A 20,446-nucleotide genomic window follows, 5' to 3' on the forward strand; every position below is an offset into this window, starting at 1 on the left:
GTGGGATTTGCACTGAATTTGGCACCGAGTAGTGACACGGAGGATCCCAACTCTTAGGTGCCACAGTACTAATTTACAAGCCATCCCTTGCTTCTCCTAATTGCTCAAACTATAAAATGCACAAATGCGCCCTGTTCGATGATGACCTTTTGACCCACAAAAAATGAGTCTTTTCAGAATGCATTATTTGGAAAAGAAATTTTGTTTCTTTATCCTTTTTTTTCCCCCTTAAACACCTTCTCGGACCACCTTTTATTTAAATACATTACATCACACAAAATAGTTAATAACCTTTAAAAAGTGCAGCATTTTGTATGTGGAGACAGATTCCAGTCGATCCACTTCCCTTGAATGCCGATTTGCCCAATTTTCTCCAACATTTTATTGTCCCCGGAGCAAGTGCGCTTTATAAAATAACAACTATCACATTCATGCACTAGGGATTACGCTGAAGTGCTAGAATTAGTAGGATGAACTGAATTTTACAGGCTGCCAAGGCTTTTTTCTTTTTTTCTTTTTTTTTTTTAAAAAAAACAACCCATCAACGTTCTTATTTCATACTTCCCTGATTTTAAAATCCTAACATACTGCCAAAGATATAACGAGTACAAGTTTTTTTTTACTCCGAAAATACAGCACCAAGCTTAAGCTACAAATTCCAGGAGCTAGTAAAGGGACTTGTCCCCATATGACAAACTGAACCCGTGAATCAACAATACATCCGAAACGCCAAGCTACGTTATTCTACAACTAACTCGGGCAAAAACTCCATACGATGACGTAACCAGTTTGGTCCAAGGATTAAGTTATGGCATGCGATATTCATCTCTGAAACAGGTTTACAGATGGCCAGTAACCAAGACAGCAGGAGGGAGTCATAAAAGGCATCTTACATTACCATGCCCCCATCAATGGTGAAAACCTGCAGAATGAGAACATATGAGTCGAGGGAAGATACGCTTAACAGTCAAGGAGTAAAAAGGGGTCTCAGCAAGACAACTAATATGTATAAGTGCTGTAGCTCAGGTAAATGTACAGTTGACATAAATGACAAACAGGAAAACAAGACTGCAGCATTTTTGGATAAAAATGGCAGTAAATGTAGGATGTAAAGCCTCCACGAGACAAACACAACATGCATTATCAGAAACAAATATCAAATGAGATCACAATCGAGGTTTACCTGTCCTGTGATATAACTGGCTGCAGGACTCAAGGCCAAGAATTCCACCAACCCAGCAACTTCCTCTGGTTGGCCATATCTCCCTGAGATCACCCAGTTATCAGATATGACTTCACCAAATAATTGAAATTATTTTACCACATATTGATGAATAGGCAATGTCATCAACAACCTTAGAACTAAAAGAGATATATTTAACTGATAAACATCATACGTGATCATCAACATCAATTCAATTAGTTGAGTAAGTTACTGCTCAACAGAAAAGGATTTTGACATAGCATTGATGAATGAGCAAAAGACTTTGAAATGCTTCCTTTGGATCATTTGCACGATTTCTTCCAACATCTGTTGAAGTTTTTCTATTTTCAGTCACCCGTCAACAGTCTATCCCCTGCCTCCATGAAAGGAAGGAAAAGTAGTCTTTCCTGTGTTTGTGGCCACATGCATGCTTGTGCCAGTAAGAAGTACTGGAAAATACTGAGAATATAAGATGCCCTAACAAGAAGATGATTTCCTGTGTTTGTGGATGATTATTTACTGTAGAAGAAAGACAAATGCACCTAAAGTATAGACAGACAATAACATGCGGATTATGGAAGAAAAAAAGTCATATGTCCAAGTAGAACTTCAAAAGGATGAAAAGCAGCAGATGTAACAAAAATTGTTTTTAGCATCTAATGAGGCGAGAAGAGAGAGAGAGAGAGATCAGCACAAAATCAATAAATTACCTAATGGGATAGTCTCCAAAATTTTTTTCTCAATGTCTCCTCCAAGCTTGGCAGTCATATCAGATGCAATGAAACCAGGAGCAACAGCATTCACCTGTGAGCGAATAACTTATCATCAGGAACTTAGCATTTCCCAGTCATTATTGATTCAGGTTGCAACAGCAGAACTCACATTGATATTTCTGCTTGCATATTCCTTTGCAACAGATTTTGTCAGGCCAATTACCCCAGCTTTTGCAGCACTGTAATTGGCCTGTCCAATATTACCAACAAGACCAACAACTGATGCTATGTTAATTATCCTTCCCTGCAACCAGCAGCCAGGTGGCATCAATGCAAAGGAATCTGTAACTATTGGATGATTAATTGACAAAAAAATAGCATACTAGAATTACAAAACTGGAACACTCAACAAGTTAGTGGAAGGTTGTCACAAAGCTAATCCTCCTCAACTCCCTCCCGACCCCTTTGTAGTCTTCCATTGTCACAGTGCAGATATATCTCAAACTAAGCAGATCTAGATTTTCCTTATCTCATGCCAATAAAGAGAATGCGACAGGAAAACCAGAGGGGAATGGAAGTGTAAGAAAAGGGTCAGCATGAGGATGAAGAGTAGAGAAAGAGGAACCAGCTGAACTTCCTACATAGACATTCATGCTACAAACAAAAAAGAATACTAAAATGATTGGAAACTTTCAGCTGAGAATACCTTTTTCTTCTTCATCATTAGCTTAGCTGCAGCCTGCAGAAGGAAAGAGTGTTAGATCAACAGATAAGTTCTACCATCCACTGTGCATAAGGCAAGAGCTTTTCAGAAGCAGACCTGTGTACAAAGGAATACTCCTGTGAGATTTAGATCAATAACCTCCTGCCACTGAGCAGTCTTCATTCTCATCAATAAACCATCACGTGTAATACCTGAAATTGTAGCATGCCTTTTAGTACTGTATAAATTGTCTTTTCGATGTGCTCTAGAGTAGTTCAAGATTTTATCAACCTGCATTGTTTATCAAGATATCTACTGTTCCCCATGCATCAACTGCCTGCACTTTCAGCAGTCACCTACAATTAGCTAAAAACCTTTTGCAAGCAAGAAAACCAGCTAAAATGACTTAATTGTAGAATTACCGTCTTGATCATAGATTCTACATCTGCTTCCTTCGAAACATCCCCACCAAAAGTCAGTGCCTGACCCCCACATGTCTCAATCTGGAAAAAAAAGAGGTATGACAGAAAATTATCAATGCTAAATATTAACACCACTATAAAAGTGAACAATGTCAACTAATATGAACCAGTGATGTTGTGGTGGCAATAATTATCCTATACCACAACTCACCAAAATCAAATTTTGTCTAGCAAATAAGTACATTTCAAGAGCATATACACAAGGAAATTGCAGTATATCCTCATCAGTAAAACTACATTTCACGTGCATGTTAATCAGTGTCCAGGTTACTGATCTTCACATTTGCACCATCAATTTCATTCAGAAGGGAAAAGGGCAACCAGAGCATGCGGTTGTAAGCATGTGATATATTTTTACTGTTAAGAAGTGCTGACTCCATTTCAAGTTGAATGTGTTTAGTCCTAGTTTAACCGGCCCCCAGAGTATAAGTAAACCTTCATAAAGCGCTACATTTAAGAATTCAAAACTCCAGAGTTTAGCCCAAAAATGGTAGACCAACCAGATTCACATGCGAGAGAAATAGAAAACATAGGAAGTATAATTTTTTCCAATCCTCCCGAAACTTTGTCTGATAAATCCAGGACATTCTGTAAGAAAAAGAGAAGGCAGCTTTCCCCAGTAAAGTATGGTATGTAGAAAGAAACAACTAACAGTATACTGAAGGAAGCGGAAGTAATGGAAAGTGGAAACTACATCCACCAGCAATCCATAAAATACATATTTATTCTCTGTAAGATATATTACTTTCAAAAAATTATGTAGAGAGCATAAGAACCTCTTTGCAAACATCCTCTGCCTCCTTTGATGACCTTGCATAATTAACCAGAACCTGTAGTAAATGGCGACAGAAAAGTTTTTTACTGAAGGCAAAATACAGTACAGTGTATGCTGTGTGTGAGGCATATCTTTCATACAAAATAATAAGTCTCCAAGATCGCTTAGGAGCAAGATTAGTTCAAAATTGACCAACTAAATCCACATTTATCTGTATAAACAGGAGACCATTTATAAGAGCTACATTGTCTTTTCTTTCTCACATTGCATCTTTTTGCTGAAAACATCAAAAGAATACTAGAGTCGTTATTGCTGAAAATGACCTCCCACTTGGAAAAACTACTCCCACAAAATGAGCTTTCTTTAGCTTTAGATACTTCTCAGTGTAAACAAGTGTTAATTCACATGTATATAGTTATCTGGTATTCTCAAAAGACTCTCTGCAAGAAACAGTTCAAATAGGAGGAAAGTCTTGGCAACTAAATGAACAGAAAAGTAAAACCTACATGTCCACTCAGCTGTGTTGAAATAGTTCCAAGACAAATGGAGTACCACCTTACCAACGGTTCTTTCGCCAGGAAAAAATCCAAATATTCCATTCAACTAAGCATGTGAAGTTATATCGGAAATAACCATCAGCATGTAACTAGAGATAATACATACTGTAGCCTCTCTAGCCTAGTGGTGCTCTTTGGATGGCATCATAGCAAAGTTACATAATCAAAGTGAATAAATATCAGCTCACCTTACACCCAGCTTTTCCCAGCCCCAATGCAATTGCTTTGCCAATTCCTCTAGAGGCTCCAGTGACAATGACAACAGGGGATTCCAGCTTCTGTGCAGCTTCAACACCTGATTGTTCAACAGTAGCAACTTGGGCTTTTATGCCTGCACAAACAATTATACCAATAAGTACCTGCAAATTAGTGATGCACTTAATGGATGCCGTCAACAAGCTGATAAAGCAGAACACTTGTGTCTCTATTTCTTCCCCCCCCCCCCCCAAAACCTTATTTTTATTCTTATTTGTTCTTATTATTATTGTTATTTGCATTGCAAACAAAGACACCTAATAATGAATGATGTTTGCTTTCCACAGTGCTCACCCCTATCAATTCTAGTAACTAATTTGTCAAGAAACTCCAGTCACTTAAAAATTTATCCACCCATTAAAAGAATTGCTGTATTTCCTACTACATCATCTGTGCATTCAAACAAGCACTTTTCTCAAGCATTTCTGTATGATAATTTGTTCGCAAACTTATTTCTATCACCACACATTTGGTTATTTTCTCTGACTTCACAGTTGAAACAATTAAAACAATTCACATTGCACACACTTTTTAGCTCCAGATGCAAACATATCTCTTGGTTTTTTCTAAACATTATTCCATAACAATTTAAGTTTGGAATGTTATTGATGATCATCACTAAAATTCTTCTAGCTTTCTTAAGATCTTCTCTTTCAATAATTTTTCTATTTCTCCAAATATAAGCGCGTGCACAAACATAATCGCAACATATTTGAGGTGTCTAGACGGGCAAAAATGGATAAAACTTTAGATTCTCCAATAGATTATGCTACTTTACCCCTCCATCTATCTGTATCTCCTTTAAAATCTTCCCCCCCCCCCCTCTACATTAATATACGGCTATAGATCAACTCTCCACAAACGCCAAAACATACAAACATAAAATCAGAGGCCTGTTGAGATCATAATTCAAATTGTCTAATTTACATTAATTTGACATGTATCTTCGCTAAAATCTACTCTCACTAAATTAAGCCTGTATATAGTTCGTCCACACAAACATACACAAAAGCATAGAGGCATATGCGCGTAACAGAAAACAAAGAATAAAATTTCAAAGAGTTAACCGGAGGAAACGAAGGAGCTGATGGATCTGCATTGCGAGCTTAAGGAATGTCGGAGCTGAAGCGGAGATGAAAGCTGCTTAAAATGAGCGAACTTTCGGTCAGAAATTCCGCCGGTGGCGGCGGACTTGAAGGCGAGAACAGCCGATCCAGCGGCGGAAGCAGCCATAAGATTTCTGCGAATTGGAGAAATCGAAGAGAGAGAGAAACGAGAAGAAACGATGGTGGTTAAGTTCGCCACTGAGAATGAATGAGAGAAGGAACGCACTAAAATGGTGTGGTTTATATAGTAAGTACTGTACAAGTAAAGCTTTGATTTTTAATGTTCTGCTTCGAAATTTCCGAAGACACAACAGAGTCCCGGCGCGAGCAGTGACTGAAGAGTCAGTAGGGGCGATACGTACAAAGGCTTCCTCGGTGTTGGTGGGTGTTTTCTTTTCTCGGTGCGCCAATACATTTAGCACCTTTTTCCAACTTCTTTCTTTTCATTTTATAGTATTTCTTTTTCTTTTTTTTTGTCGTTATTTTATTTTAGACTTTGGTTGTTCAGTTTTTTTTTTTTTTTGGGGATTAAAGTATTCTACAAAAATTTGTGTCTTCTTTGAGAAATCAAATTATTTCCAAAGAATTCCTATAAGCAGAATCTTACAATTAGTATATAAACAAAAAATTGGATTTGATAACAATGAGTGTATTTGCTTATATCATCAACACATTTTTTAATTATTTTTTTATCTAACGTACATCATATCCAAAATTATCTCAAACAATTTACAATCCAAAATTTGAATGAGTAATCTATATGTTTCATATACTACGTGTTTGAGATAATTCCTCAAAAGGGTTGCTCATTTTCTAAAAACATTGGTGGTTCTTGTAACTAGATCTTGTGCCCTTGCAATGACAGAAGGATGCACTCTTAAAACATTGATGAAAAGGAACTGTTGATAGCATGGCAGGGAAATCAAGGGCGAAGTCAACTGGGAAAACCAAACAATGGCAAAATTTCTTCTGCCAAGCAAGGTACTGTTAACTAAATCACTGTACAACATCCGCTTGCATCAATTGTTAATTGGAGATCCAAAATTCAAACAAGTACGCCAGTGCTCCACAGAATTGGATGAGATCCGATTAGACATCCACAGTTTGACAATCACGCACTTGCTTGGGGACGCTTTTTTGAATTATTCTTCCGGCGGACCTTTATAAAGGCCTTGTCCAGATCCTGAACCCAGAAACAAATAGTTCAGGTTTGATCTTAGACAAAGTTATTAATGTAATCATCATCACTAAAACATAGTATCCACTATCGTTTTTATATATCGTCTGCTACGGGAAGAAACTGAATTCTCTCCAAATTGTTAAGAATCCAGTAGAATTTTACGAAAAACATTTTACCTGTGTCTGTTCATCAGCTGATGTCCCCGAGGACCAAAGCTTCTCCAAATTGTAATATGCTCTCACTTTCTCATCAAGAGCATGAATTATCAGTGAACCTACACAAGTTGTGAAGCAAAGGGCTCAGAAGAGAGATAATAGAAGAGTTAACTGAGACCTTAATCACAATGAAAGCACATCCAGTACATTTGAAAGAATAGCCAAGGGCAAGATGTAAGCATAGCAATCCATCATCCACAACAATGTAGTAAAATAAGAACAAGTAATAGACAACATAGTCGGTCCATAGTAACAAGGTGTAACAACTATCACTGCTATTGTGGGTTGTTTAACTAAGATTCTTTCCGCATATTATGCTGCCCGCTTGAAGCTGCTCAAAGTTTAAAGTATAGTAGCTCGTAGCTCCAAAACTTAGACATTCAATGGGCTGATTATCTCTAATAACTATCAATCCTCAGAAATCAACTTCTTTTGTGGTCACAAGATAATATCTCCAGCACAGAAGTGCCCTTTTCTGCAGGAACGGATTCCTGATAACATATAGAGTTTGTATGTCTCAGACAAGTGTAATTAACCAATCCTTGAACTCTCTTTGTATGAAGTCCCTAATTTGGCAGAAGCACATGCATAACCATAACAGCAGTCCAAGAAACACTAGATGCTCCTGCAGCAGAATGTCTTATCATCTGAATATAGAAACAAGAGTGATTTGTTGGGAGGAAAGAAAATTGAAACAGCTATATAAATCATAAATCAAATAAGCAAATACCTATTTCTGTTTGCCCGGTTATACATTACTAGAAAGCTTTGTTCTAGTCCTTGAAGACATCAAACTGATTCTTACTTGTGAACTTCTACCACAATTTTGAAGAGCTATTCGTTCACCATAAGCTACAGCAATGCATATATTAACAAACTAGCAAAACATTTCTGGTTTGTTCAGTTTTGGCCTAGCTCATACACACAGTATAGAAACAATTTAGAGCACTGGCACGGAAGCAAGATTTATATAACAAGTAAAACTGAAGGAAATAAAGCAATTCCTACAAGCTTTTATAACATTATAGTGATTATTTTGACAGCAGCAATATTTATCCCAGGCTACTGAAGAGCTGCAAAAGCAACTCGGTTTGAAAATGAAACTCTTACTGACAAAAGGACTACTGCCTGAACAAGTTTCCTAAGGCATAGCGACCCTTAAAAATTAACTTCTCAAGTTCCAGGCAAATATTCAAATTTTAACAAAATGCGTACCGATCAAGTAATCTACCACACAATTCCAATTCAAGACAAACAAGTGGCGCAAGTGGAGGGCTTAATTATGTAGCTGAATACCACAACACAAAGAGAAACAGAAAATTGGGGCGGGGGAAGAAAAGAAAGAAGGTATACCTGAGTCAATAACAATCCACTTCCCCCCTTCCTGTCCTTCCACACTGGGCAACAACATCCTCTTGGCTCCCTTTTGCTTTTGCTTAACCTACACACCCAAACAAAACCAAACTTCCTTCAATCACAGAAATGCCATAGCAGCGGTACTACAAGCACAGAATTCACCGATACCATCAGGGTCTTAACTCAAAAATTAACTCATTTCATGGCCACATTATACCCTCAACTTGTGTGTGTGTGTGTGTGTGCGCGCGCATTAACAGAACTAGTAGAGAGACTTTAACCATGGTATGTCGAATAGTCAAGAGCCAAAATATGAAATATGTACCAAAAATTAAAGGACCTGCCTTGTAAATAAGGGCTTGAGCAATATTACGGACGTGCCAATCGGAGCGACCGGTGGCGATGACCATATAATCGGCGAAATCATAGTTTTTGGGAACGGGAATAACTTGGACGTCGTCTGCTTTGACGTCGCTCAGGACTTTCTGCACTTCTTCCAAGTTCAGGAACTCTCGGCGGCTCCGACTCTTACTATTGTTGTTATCCGGCGATTGTTCTTCCGTTACCACCGAGGAAGAGCAGAAAGCGCGGTTGAGTAACGTGGGCCCTGGCTGTCGCTGCTTCCATTGTTGGACGGCGGAGGACAACGTTCGACATCTTACTGCCGACCACATTGGATCACTGCTGCCTTCTGTTACTACTTCAATCTTTGGTTTCAACTTGTACCTTGCACGGAAAAAGTCCGCTGGTAGTATGATGCAGTACCATCCTACTACTGCATCATCTATTGGGCTTTGGACCCACTGAAGAAGCCCAAAGGAATCAGAGGTTCACCCATGGGCATCGATTTTTTTATAGACCTACTACAATGTATACTCACCTGGACCTATTGTTTCATGATGCTTTGAGTGGGCTTCAAAGGCCCAACAAGTTTTGTACACTTTCATATTTTATGTATTTTCTAAATTTTAATCACTAGACTATAAATACTACACACAAAATATCCCTTTTCGGTACAAATACTGACAAGTATCGATCGATTTACCTTTAGATCCTTAGAAAAGGGATATCAGTCTTTAGATAATTTTAGGAGTTTAAATTATTAAATGACATATTAAGAATGTATTAAACTACAATTTTCGGTGTCGGCGTGGGTGGGTATATCGTAGAATTTTCAGTATGAGACTAGCGATCGAACGTGTATATAACATATGTCCAAACAGCTTTTTTTTTTTCTTGAGAATCCCACTTAAATTGGGAATTCAAGCATAGAACTAGAAATTAAAGTCAGACTTTCAATTTAGGCAAATATGACGTTTTTCAATTGGATGTAAGATGGATGTCTCATGTATTAGTATTTCTCAACTAGAGTATTAATCTTTGAAAAGAAAATGTAATATATATACTCCAAAATCGGAATATATATATATATATATATATATATATATATTAACTAGTCTAATATTGTCAATTTTGGCAAAAGATGACGTATTCTCTGGCTTCCTGAAGTAGTTATGAATATTAGTATAGCCACTTACCCATTCCCCCTCACCACCCACCCAAACCCATCGCCTCCATAAAGGGGAAAAAAAGAATAAATAGAGAATAAATTGTTGAAATTCCAGTGGGAAAATGACCAGAATTTTCCTAGAATACAAACGCATGCATAAAAGATGAGAAAGCTTTTATTTTTGGTAATCATTGATGAAGGGGACCAGAAAGATGAGGAGATAGAGAAAGGTAGGGAGGAAGGAATAACATTTTGATGGTAAGGCTATTTATCACTGTCGCCCGGAGCAATTATTTTTTGGCTTAATCAAAACTGTGGATGGAGAAAGACCACTGACTCATCCTCCGTGAGCCGAGGCTCAGAGACGGCATTCCTTCTATACCTACCAATTAAAATGACACTCTAATTATTTTTTTTATATATAATTTTTGTTGAAAATATGTGGACGAACCAAATGATTAATCATGTCCTAACCATATAATTAATCTTCTTTCGATTGTGCCTTGAAGCTAAAATTATAGCATATAGTATTAGTGAAACCGGGTTTTATTCAATCTAATTATCTGGTGATTGCTGTCTGTCAAAGAAAACCATGGATTGGTCAGATGACTAACCGGCCGGGGTCCCCAACTCCCAGCCTTCAAATCAAAGCAGCATTGCAACCAAAACACTAATTAATTCGGCAGACTCGGCATCTTTAGTTATAAGTATTTGATTATCATCAAGACTAATATAGGCTAAGTACGCTTTTGCTGGCAGATGGATTGGATTTTATTTATTTATTTATTTTTTAAACCTCTCATCGCTCTCTGTACCCTTTCTATCCTCAACTGTCGAGTTCGTGATTCGAATTCTGAATCCGACGACCAGAAAAACTCAGATGAATCGGATCAGGCTGAGCAAGAGGTCTTTAATTAACTTCCACTTCGAGAGGGCACAAACTCTCCCTATATGAATGAGTGGATGTTCTAACTGTTATTATCATTAGTACTCGTTTGTCATTTTACATGATTGCATGGAGGAAAAAAAACCAAAAAGGATGCACATTGCAGCTACCTTTTCGCCTATGTTAAAGTTTTTGACTAATAAGAGGTTTAACTTCGTCCATCATATATTTTTCCCCCCACCCAAATGAGAATAATTTATTTAGAAATTTAATGCACAAGTCGGAGATGCATTGATGTGATTTTAATGTTCAAATTTCACAATCGAGAAAATATGAAAAGTGAGTTGAACAAGAAATAAAATAATATATGAATAGAAAAAAAAAAAAAAAACTCAAGAGAAGAATGATCAAACTAATAGCAGATGGCAATACAAAATTCTCAGAGCTAACATATATGAGCTTTGACTGCAGTTGCACCAATCCCTTTCCTTAATTCCTTGTTAACGATAATTTCATGCCTTTGACAATAATATTGTTTATTAGTGTGGTTGGGTCCGATTCGAACCGCTAACCTCTCTTCTTCTACTATGGGGGGAACCAAACAAAGGAGATGTCCTAATCATTCACTAATCATTTTCCGTCCATGAAAACTACACAGAAAACAACAACAACATCTATTTCCTTGTTGCCAGCTAGATTATTAATATGGAATAATAATTTATATATATATATGTATCTACATAAAAACACCTACTACTACTGTCTCATCAAATTAAACCCCTACTAAGCAACGAAGCATAGGTCTAAAAAGATGACTAAAAAGTGTATCAACGCTTAACAACAAAGGCAATCATCCCTTCCCCCTTACAACTCGTACTTGTGTCTTCTGCCCCCATCACTTTTTCAATGCTATCTTTGGCTCAATACGAGATCTCTATGCTATGCAGGTGAATATATATATATATATATATATATTATTTATATATATATATATATATATATATGATGCTGTGAAACATTTAAAAAAGAGGCCTACACAGAAAATTGCATACAAAGTTAAAATAAATACATGAAAGAAAAAGAGACATTAAAAGAAAGGAAAGAAAAAAACAAAGGGGAAAAAAGAAGAAGAGAAACTCAACTCAGCATAAAAGCAAGAAAGAAAAGCTTGCTGGGAAGAAAAGCAGCAGCAGCAGCAGCATCAGCATCGAACAATCATCACCACTAACACCACCGAATAGTAGTAGTGTTAGCTGTGAAAGCAAAGTTTCTTTGATTTGACTATCAAATTTGTGTTGCAGAAGAACTCTGCACATTTTACTTTCCCTCTTCGCAATCCATCTTTCACGTGACGCCTGTTTATTACTGCCTGAAGGGGAAAAAGAAAGAAAAAGAAAAAAGCTTTTCTCTTTACTTCTTCTTCAGGGGTTGTTTTTCTTCCGAATTTGGATCCACCTGATCTCTCCCATTCCGGATCCACCACTACCAGATCCCACTTCCCAATTTCACTTCACCATTTGCAATTTCAGGGTTTGCTTGGAGCTGTTGCAAACTTCTGCCGGGATTGGCTTGGTTTCTTCTGTTTCGAGAGAGTTTTGACTTCGCTCGAAACGCAAAATTTCGAGGAATGGCGGTTTTTTGACTTGGCATTCTTTACTTGAGACTTCAGAGAAGTTGAGTTTTGACTTCAGTTAGTCTTTCATGTGCCCCAGTTGACTTCTAGGGATAATAGCTGATTTTTTGGGGGCACTTTGTTAACAATTTCAGCGTCAAATCGATTTTGGGGGCACTTTGGTTTCGATCATAACTTGATATTAGAGATTGTTTCAGTGTTCATTCACGAGGTGGGTTTTTAGTTTGGAGGCAAATCGGCGCAATTTAGGTTGAATTTGGAATGAAATTAGCTGCCTTTCAGGTAACACATTGATCAAGCCGAGAAATTTAGTTAAAAGTAGGTTTCTTGCCGCAATACTGGGTCGAAAGCCTTTTGATTGGCTTGGGGTTTGTGGTTTTCGAGATGGCGTGTTTGAAGCTGGGGAACTTGGAGGAGTTTGATTGATAATTACTTGAAGATTTGATAAGATGCCTCCTTCGCCGGCAGTGAGATGCTCCCCTGGGAGGGAGCTGAGGGCAGAAAATCACAAGAGAGGACGTAGTCTTGAAAGTGGGATTCTCTTCAGACAAAGGGATGATGATCTTGCTCTTTTTAATGAGGTGCAGAGCAGGGAGAGAGACAATTTCTTGCTTCAGTCAAATGATGACTTTGAAGACTTGTTCTGTAAGTACCTGATCTTTGACATCTTTAGTCTAGATGTTTTTGGTCTCTGTCTTCATTTAAATACGAGAAGAACCTTCCTTTTTTGTTTGCTTTACTTTGGCTTACAATTGTTGGCCTTATTCATGTGCATTTCTCAGCGAACAAATTAAGATACTTCTCCGATTATAAGCTTGGCATCAACATTCCTGCTCGTGGGGAGAGTAGTGACCTACTCAATGCCGAAGGAGATAAGAATGATTATGACTGGTCGGTTTTCATTCTTCCTATGTGTCAAAGTTGTTTTCTTCTTGTACATATTGAATTAGTTCTCTGACTGTAATTTTCACTTTTTTGGTTAAATCTTGAAACCAGTTGAAAGAACTTTTTGGAGAACATTTTGTTTCCAATAGCAAATATTTAGTGTTGAAAGAAAACAACTGGAGATAACATGTACAACCGATGAGTTCATCTACACGAAGTATCTGCTTTTTTTTATTTCTTCCATTTGACACTCCTGTCTAGCATAGTACTTTCTAGTTATTAATGGTGTAATAGGCGCATCTTGATGTAGGTTGTTGACTCCTCCTGATACTCCACTTTTTTCATCCTTGGATGAGGAGGCAATGCCAATCAACCGTGCACAGAGGGGCAGGCCTCGAAGTCAACCCATTTCAATTTCAAGATCATCAACTGTAAGTTTAGTTCATCAGTGGACTTGCATGTCTTGTTCGAGAAATGTGCTGAGAGCCTTTGTTCACCCTTATCTGATGTTATTCTCTGATATTCAACTTTCAGATGGAAAAGAGTAATAGAAGTAGTAGAGGTAGTGCAAGTCCAAATCGTCTTAGTCCATCTCCTCGATCTAGTCATAGTACGTATCAATCACGAGGCAGGCAATCTCCTGGGCCACATTCAAGTCCACCTCCTAGTTTACGACCTTCTACTCCGACTAGGAGACCATCACCACCACCAAGTAAACCATCAACTCCTGCTCAAAGGTCTTCTACCCCCACTCTTCGGAGGATGAGCACCGGCTCTAGTTGCCCTGCGGCTCCATCCAGAGTAAGGGGTAGTTCCCCTGTGAAGACGAGTAGGGGAAATTCTGCATCACCAAAAATAAAAGCATGGCAAGCCAATATTCCTGGCTTTTCTTCAGAGGCACCTCCCAACCTTCGGACTTCATTGGCTGATCGGCCTGCCTCATATGTGCGGGGAACTTCACCAGCATCTAGAAATGGCTCAAAATCTGGCAGACAATCAATGTCTCCAACTGCTTCTCGAAGCGTTTGTTCATCATATAGTCACGATAGGGACAGATTTAGGTCCCAGAGTAAAGGTTCAATTGCATCTTCTGGTGATGATGATGTAGACTCTCTACAATCAATTCCCATTAGCAGCTCAGACCATTCAGCTCTTAGGAGTGTCAGTACATTCTCGAATCGTAGGGATCTGAGCTCTTCAAAGAAGCCCACAAAAATAGTAACTTCCAGCTCTGCGCCAAAAAGATCCTTTGACATTGCAATTCGACAAACGGTATTTTACTTTACTGCTCTGCTGTTGGATAAATATATGGCTTTCCACTGGCTGCTAAGATTGACATCCATTTTGACACTCAGAGGTGTAAATCTTAATGGAGCTGTTTAGTTGAGCTGCATTGGGACTGATGCATATGCTTTAATGGGTCATTTTTAAGTGATATGTGCAGTAAGTGTCCAATAATGTCATAACATGGTGGAATTAATTGACCAAAAAAAAAGGAAGGAATCACCATTCCTATGGAACCTGCAGTTTTGCATCATCATGCAACGTAATGGTAATAAGCCAATTTCATTGCTTGACAGTAATGCCAGATAATAATAATCTTTGTGGAGACCACGTATATCAATCATACAATACACATATTAAGTCTGAGGTCATGGAGCTTAGTTGGCAAAAAGTAGTTTGACTTGCTCAGAATCAATTTAAAAGTACTTCCATAGCATCTTTTATCCTCCGCATCCAAAGTAGTAAAAAGTCATACAGTTAATTTATTCTGTCTCACAACTTAGAAAAGTGAAATGGGGAGACCTCGGGCTTATATGTATGCATGGAGCTGAAGTGCCAATATAGGGCTGATCGTGGAGTTGGCAACATCTCCAGACTTCACTGTAAAAATACCTTCGCTTGCCACATGATGAGTATGGCGAGGAGTAACGTTGTGCTGTGATGCCATGATGAACACGGCATCTCTATTGATTTCTGAATTCGAGATAACAATCATTATTGATTTTTTAATTTGAGATAAAGCTAATGCTTGTACTTTTAGGCCACTTGCCGTGCATTAAATGCAACACGTAGTGACATGCTTGTTTGACGTGTGAGTTTGAATGGTTTTCCTTATGCATGACTTGCATGTGCATTTTGTGGTTTTTGGCTTCCACAATCTGATTAAAATATGCCATGGGTATCAAATTGAGTTTCCATGGTAGAAGTAAAGACCTTCATCCCTTTTTTTTGGTTCTTTTGTAGGATAATAGAAAAGGCTCTCCGCATAATATGTTCAGGCCTCTTTTATCTAGTGTCCCCAGTTCAACCTTTTATGCTGGTAAATCAAGTGCTGCTCATCGGGCTGTCATATCTAGAAATTCTTCTGTCACAACTAGCAGTAATGCAAGCTCTGATCTGGGAACCAGTGGTGCGCACGATACTGAAGGTAGTGAACATAACCAGGAGGGTATTACCAACGCCTGCATAAAGGCACCATACCATGACATACAAGAAGAAGTATTTGCCTTCGACAAGGCTGATTCCATAGATGACAAATCTGTAGATAAGAATAATGAGAAATTGTCAGACAGGCATGATGAAGATGATGGCCATCTTGTATTGGATTCTCATGTAGTTGGTGATGGAAGTTCTACCCACCAGGATAAAGGATTGGAAATTTCAGTTGCTTCTGAAGTCTTCGATGTGAAAGGTGACTGTCAAGATGTACATAGTTTTGAGGAGCCTCTACTCTGCTCCAGATGTGGTTGCAGGTATCATGCCATTGAAGAAATTGATGGGGACCTAAAACTTTGTAGAAACTGCAGAAGTGCAGAAATACTTTCTGTTCTATCACCCAAAACAGTGATTGCTGTTGAGAACTTACCAGCTGTCTCTGCAAAAGTTTTAGATCATGGATCAGTGGATGCTTTTGCTCCATCTGCAGCAATGCTTGTATCTTTAGCTGTAAATGCTATGGGTGAACCAGGAACTGAATGCCATACTGAGCCGAATGCTAATCTACCAGAGAGTTCTGGTGCACTAGGTGAGCTGAATCTTGTCAGCCAGCAAGTCGGAAGTCAACCAACTTTAAGTGGCAACACAATACTTAATGATGAGATTGTTGCTCAGCAATTGCAGAACAACAGTGGCTATTCAAATTTAAAGGCCGATGTTTCAGAAGGTGCAGGTATTTCTCTATTGTTGACACCACACAGTGTCAAGGGGCCTATCATAAGGAGTAGGACTTTTACTGCCACCAGCATAACTTGTGATGACTTTTCCTATGTGAGAGACAGTGCAACAAGCACAAGAAGCTCCTTTGGGTATGGTACTGCCTCTGCATCCTCTTCTCTTGACTTGGGATCCAGTAGACAAACTGAAGCTCGTGCTCAAAGGCAATTAAGTAGCAGGAAGTCGGACACCGAAAATTACAGATATGAGATGTACTCAAAGCACCAACGCTCAGTCTCATCTTTGTCTGGAACTTCAACTCATGGTTTCCAAGCTTCAAGTCTTGCAACAAGCTCTCATGACGAAAGTCTTGAGGTATCTGCGGCCGTCCATGTGGAAAGAATTAATCTGGAGGTGACTCGTGTTCCTCTCCAAGACCTTTCACTTGCTTCAGAAAGTATAGAGTTGGACAACATGAGCACTGATATTGAAAGTGACAGCAAATTGAGAACAGTTTCAGAGCTGTCAAGCCATACAGCAAACATCCATCTAGGAGATGCTTATGTGAAATCAGCTTCAAATATTGAAGAGCCTGCTTTGCATGAGCATGTTGAAGAATTGGCAAATGATTCTCAGGGTGGCATCAGTTTAGAAGCATCATCTACATATCCTGAGACTTGTCAGGAGGAAGATTGCTTGTCAAATGCTTCTACTGACCGTCTGGATGTTGCAGAGGTTCCCAACTTGAGCTCTTTGGATGCTATATCAGAGTTGGAATCTGAGAATGATCATGTGATTTCTCCTGATTCTGTATTTGATATGGACTCCCAAAATTCAAGAAGCAGCATGGATGGCTTGCAGGATCCTTCTCATCGCATTGTGTCCTCTCATGACATATCAGCTTCTATTGAAGAATCTGTCAACCAAGATCATGTGCACTGCATTCTTGGTATGTAAACTTCTTTATCCATTTTAATCTTGTCCTTTTTGCTTTGTTTACTGTTTGTTAGTTATTCTTTCAATTTATTGCTTTCACGAATTTGTGCTTTAGGTCATTAGAGTTTGATATCATTTTACATCATTACTCAACTAGATTCTAGGACTTTGTGTTGGCTAGTTCTGGAATTCTATGCAGTTGTATGATGAGAGGATGTATAGTAGAGAGTCTGGAACTTGGTTTAATGGTGTCTTTTCAACCTTTTGACATTGACTTATTCCAAAAATGTGCTTTTTGAACTCAAGAGACTGTCTAAAATTGCAGAAGCGGATATTAGCCTATTACATCTTGTGTCTCAAGTTTCTTATGAATTCTTCCCAGGATGTGTATCATTTTAGATTTCTTTGTTGATATTTGCCTCACTTTTTTCCAATTGAACCAATAATAAGCCAAGACGATGCACATTTCACATTTAATACTCTGAACTTTCAATAAGTTTCTGTTTCTTTGCGCCTGTTCTTAATTGATTTTGATTCTTGTAAAAGCTGATCTTAGAAAAGCTTAAAATTGAAATCCAAAAGGCATGTCTCTACTAGCTTCTGATTTTGGCTTTTCATAGTTTAAAAAAGCCAAAGGCTGAAAGAAGAGTCTTTGAGATCATCTTATGACACATTTTTCAAATTGAGAAGCTAAAAGCAGGTCCAGCAATTGACTTGGGAACAGGCCCATCGTGACTGAAGTCAAAGTGCTAGGGATTTCGTTTAAAGCTCATCAGCTGCTGCAATAGACTGAGTTTAGAAGGCTGAGTTTATACTACATTAACCCTTCCTTCATGTTTTATAAACACTAGCGGGAATAGCCACACCCTATGGGCGTGCAAATTAAGAAAAGAATTAAGTTATTTTTATTAAAACCAATGGAAGTTATTAGAAGTTTTATTTATTTATTTTTTGTTGCATACCAAGAAAAAATTGAATTCTCTTTGCAAAAAAAAAATAAAATAAGTTATTGGAAGTTAAAATAGTGGAAGTTATTGGAAGTTACTGAACTTTAGTAGTTATCTTTAGTAAATCTTACTTTTGTGAGGGTAAAATTGAAAAAATAAAAGATGACAAAATATTTTTACACCAAACCCGTGCTTCATTGCTTTTATATGGAAAGATGTTCTGGCTAAATAAGATGCATATGATGCACCTTTCCGAGAAACTTCAGCAATTATGCTTTTCGTGCAGAAGAAACCTCATGGTTTTAACTTCCAAAGAATAAATGAAAGCCAATGTTGAGAATCTAATAATTTGTGAACTATATGCTTATGAGGTGGCGTAATTTATTCTTTAGATCTGAAGTGTTGCACTGTGCTGAACTTACTTTCATATTGCTAAATGTAACACTGTCCCATCAATTTCATTTCATCAAGGTCCTTTTACTTGTATCATTGCTTCGCCAAAGATAATCTTCCTTAGCAATTTGTAAGAGTTGTAAATCTTGCTTCATGTATTATATTTCCTGTATGACTTCTTTTCCTTCTTCACACTTTGATCACGTTTCCCTGAATACTAATTCTAATAAATAAAGAAAGAAAAACCAAGGAATTGATGCATAAAAATGCTGAAATTCTCGAAGTGTTGACAGAAGAATCAACTGTCATGCTAGAAGGCCAAGGAGACCCCCACACTAGGAGCTTGACACTAGAAGAAGCAACAGATAGTATACTCTTCTGCAGCTCCATCGTCCACAATCTGGCCTATGAGGCTGCAAGTATTGCAATAGAGAAAGAAAACTACACCCAGTTGGAGGGTTCCAGGCCAGCAGTAACTATCATTGGAAAAACAAATCCTGACAGAAGGGAATCACGTACCAGAATTGTGTCCAAGCGCAATACTAAGCCCCAAAAGGCTAGGCAAAGGCGGCTAGAAACAGACTCAAAACCCCCTCCTAGCAACATTGCATCTGATGAGAAAAGTGATGTTTCTACTGCTCGTATTGTTGGGTCTCCTGCTAGGGGTGATAGTGTGAAACCTCCAAAGCTGGAATCCAAGTGTAACTGTGCAATTATGTAAGCTTTCTTCCAGAAAAGATTGCTGTGCTTGTCACAAGGTTGCTTGGGGTGCTCCAGTCAACTTAATTTTGTTGAAGGCCGAGAATTTTTAATTCAATGGGGAGATGTTTGGATAACTACCAATTGCATTTTGTTGTTTGCAAGTAATTCGTAAGAAATATGTCATTGTAAAGTTGTAGTTCTTATTAGGCGGATGATAGCTGAAGGCTCTGGTAGGTTGTTTATTGTTCCACTTGCCATATTCTTGTTAGCATTTGTATTTGATTCCAACCCTTTACTAGAGAGCAAGCGGTAATTCTTTTGCTGTGCTGCTATAGAAATGTTTATTCAAGCACTAGCATTTCTGTTCAGTGTAATTGTGGCTGATAAAATTTGATTCATTCTTGTCATTTGCTTTTGTATTCTTATTGGAGATGATAGATAAACCTTGGGATGTTACTGGAAAGTATAGGCAGGCACTCGTGCCTTTTCTTGGATATGCTCGGTGGAGCTGTTTCTTTTATTTTCTCCAAAACTTTTGATCACAAGCCCAACTGCCCTTAAATCAACAATGCCATGTTGAGTCTCCCAGGCACTGAGATAACCGAAGCGTCATTGTTGTGGTGATTGTATTCAATCTGCAGTAGCGCCCGGTAATATATGTAAGAAGAGACGTCAAATCTCAAGAGTTAGCAGGTAAGGTTGATGGAATGTAGATAGATAAGCGTAAGGCTTACCCTTGAAAAACACAGGTCTTCCGGGACCAAGTTTCCAAGTCCGAGGGAGGGAGGAGTTCTAAGGGAGCTTAGGATTGTGTATGATCATCCGATGAATCACCGCTGGATTTCTAGTCAA

At 38.3% G+C, this 20,446-nt stretch overlaps 3 protein-coding genes and 1 long non-coding RNA gene across 7 annotated transcripts; 1 reads left to right on the forward strand and 3 right to left on the reverse strand.

Annotated features, from left to right (window-relative positions):
• Nucleotides 1-480: 480 nt before the first annotated feature.
• LOC140021473 (3-oxoacyl-[acyl-carrier-protein] reductase 4-like) lies at nucleotides 481-6,225 on the reverse strand. 2 transcript variants are annotated; one of them, XM_072072388.1, is made up of 12 exons: nucleotides 6,158-6,225; nucleotides 5,757-5,929; nucleotides 4,623-4,765; nucleotides 3,879-3,932; nucleotides 3,043-3,123; nucleotides 2,912-2,957; nucleotides 2,738-2,832; nucleotides 2,624-2,656; nucleotides 2,087-2,221; nucleotides 1,915-2,008; nucleotides 1,184-1,266; nucleotides 481-922 (listed from the first exon to the last, which is right to left on the reverse strand). In XM_072072388.1, the coding sequence occupies exons 1-12, from the start codon at nucleotides 6,208-6,210 to the stop codon at nucleotides 890-892; spliced, it is 1,023 nt and encodes a 340-aa protein (XP_071928489.1). In that variant the 5' UTR covers nucleotides 6,211-6,225; the 3' UTR covers nucleotides 481-889. The 2 variants fall into 2 exon arrangements, with proteins under 2 accessions (XP_071928489.1, XP_071928490.1); XM_072072389.1 differs by having other exon boundaries at nucleotides 6,056-6,215.
• A 399-nt stretch (nucleotides 6,226-6,624) lies between these two features.
• On the reverse strand, nucleotides 6,625-9,281 carry LOC113717965 (protein Iojap-related, mitochondrial). The gene is made up of 4 exons (XM_027242831.2): nucleotides 8,891-9,281; nucleotides 8,544-8,631; nucleotides 7,152-7,249; nucleotides 6,625-6,978 (listed from the first exon to the last, which is right to left on the reverse strand). Exons 1-4 carry the CDS (start codon nucleotides 9,218-9,220, stop codon nucleotides 6,907-6,909), a joined length of 588 nt encoding a protein of 195 aa, XP_027098632.1. The 5' UTR covers nucleotides 9,221-9,281; the 3' UTR covers nucleotides 6,625-6,906.
• Nucleotides 9,282-12,012: 2,731 nt separating this feature from the next.
• On the forward strand, nucleotides 12,013-20,001 carry LOC113719101 (uncharacterized). 3 transcript variants are annotated; one of them, XM_072072918.1, is made up of 6 exons: nucleotides 12,013-13,220; nucleotides 13,358-13,466; nucleotides 13,771-13,891; nucleotides 13,995-14,732; nucleotides 15,708-17,565; nucleotides 19,177-20,001. In XM_072072918.1, the coding sequence occupies exons 1-6, from the start codon at nucleotides 13,025-13,027 to the stop codon at nucleotides 19,611-19,613; spliced, it is 3,459 nt and encodes a 1,152-aa protein (XP_071929019.1). In that variant the 5' UTR covers nucleotides 12,013-13,024; the 3' UTR covers nucleotides 19,614-20,001. The 3 variants fall into 3 exon arrangements, with proteins under 3 accessions (XP_071929019.1, XP_071929021.1, XP_071929020.1); XM_072072920.1 differs by having other exon boundaries at nucleotides 19,189-20,001; XM_072072919.1 differs by having other exon boundaries at nucleotides 12,014-13,220; nucleotides 19,186-20,001.
• A 77-nt stretch (nucleotides 20,002-20,078) lies between these two features.
• LOC140021638 (uncharacterized) lies at nucleotides 20,079-20,445 on the reverse strand. Its single transcript, XR_011825546.1, has 2 exons — nucleotides 20,329-20,445; nucleotides 20,079-20,229 (listed from the first exon to the last, which is right to left on the reverse strand). It is a non-coding gene; the product is annotated as an uncharacterized lncRNA (long non-coding RNA).
• Between the last annotated feature and the right edge of the window lies 1 nt (nucleotide 20,446).

The sequence above is a fragment of the Coffea arabica genome, chromosome 11e (genome assembly GCF_036785885.1).
Source record: "Coffea arabica cultivar ET-39 chromosome 11e, Coffea Arabica ET-39 HiFi, whole genome shotgun sequence".
Classification (NCBI taxonomy): Eukaryota; Viridiplantae; Streptophyta; class Magnoliopsida; order Gentianales; family Rubiaceae; genus Coffea; species Coffea arabica.

Bases quoted from the DNA above. Each gene is read 5' to 3' on its own strand.
- LOC113719101 (XM_072072918.1), top strand. From the start codon at position 13,025: ATGCCTCCTTCGCCGGCAGTGAGATGCTCCCCTGGGAGGGAGCTGAGG. The intron at 14,733-15,707 runs GTATTTTACTTT...GTTCTTTTGTAG, and splicing joins ACATTGCAATTCGACAAACG to GATAATAGAAAAGGCTCTCC. The intron at 17,566-19,176 runs GTATGTAAACTT...AAATTCTCGAAG, and splicing joins TCATGTGCACTGCATTCTTG to TGTTGACAGAAGAATCAACT.
- LOC140021473 (XM_072072388.1), bottom strand. From the start codon at position 6,210: ATGTATTGGCGCACCGAGAAAAGAAAACACCCACCAACACCGAGGAAG. The intron at 3,933-4,622 runs GTGAGCTGATAT...CATTTACTACAG, and splicing joins TGGGAAAAGCTGGGTGTAAG to GTTCTGGTTAATTATGCAAG. The intron at 2,009-2,086 runs GTGAGTTCTGCT...ATTCGCTCACAG, and splicing joins ATGCAAGCAGAAATATCAAT to GTGAATGCTGTTGCTCCTGG.
- LOC113717965 (XM_027242831.2), bottom strand. From the start codon at position 9,220: ATGTGGTCGGCAGTAAGATGTCGAACGTTGTCCTCCGCCGTCCAACAA. The intron at 8,632-8,890 runs GCAGGTCCTTTA...TTGGGTGTGTAG, and splicing joins CTCAAGCCCTTATTTACAAG to GTTAAGCAAAAGCAAAAGGG. The intron at 7,250-8,543 runs GTATACCTTCTT...CAACTTGTGTAG, and splicing joins GTGGATTGTTATTGACTCAG to GTTCACTGATAATTCATGCT.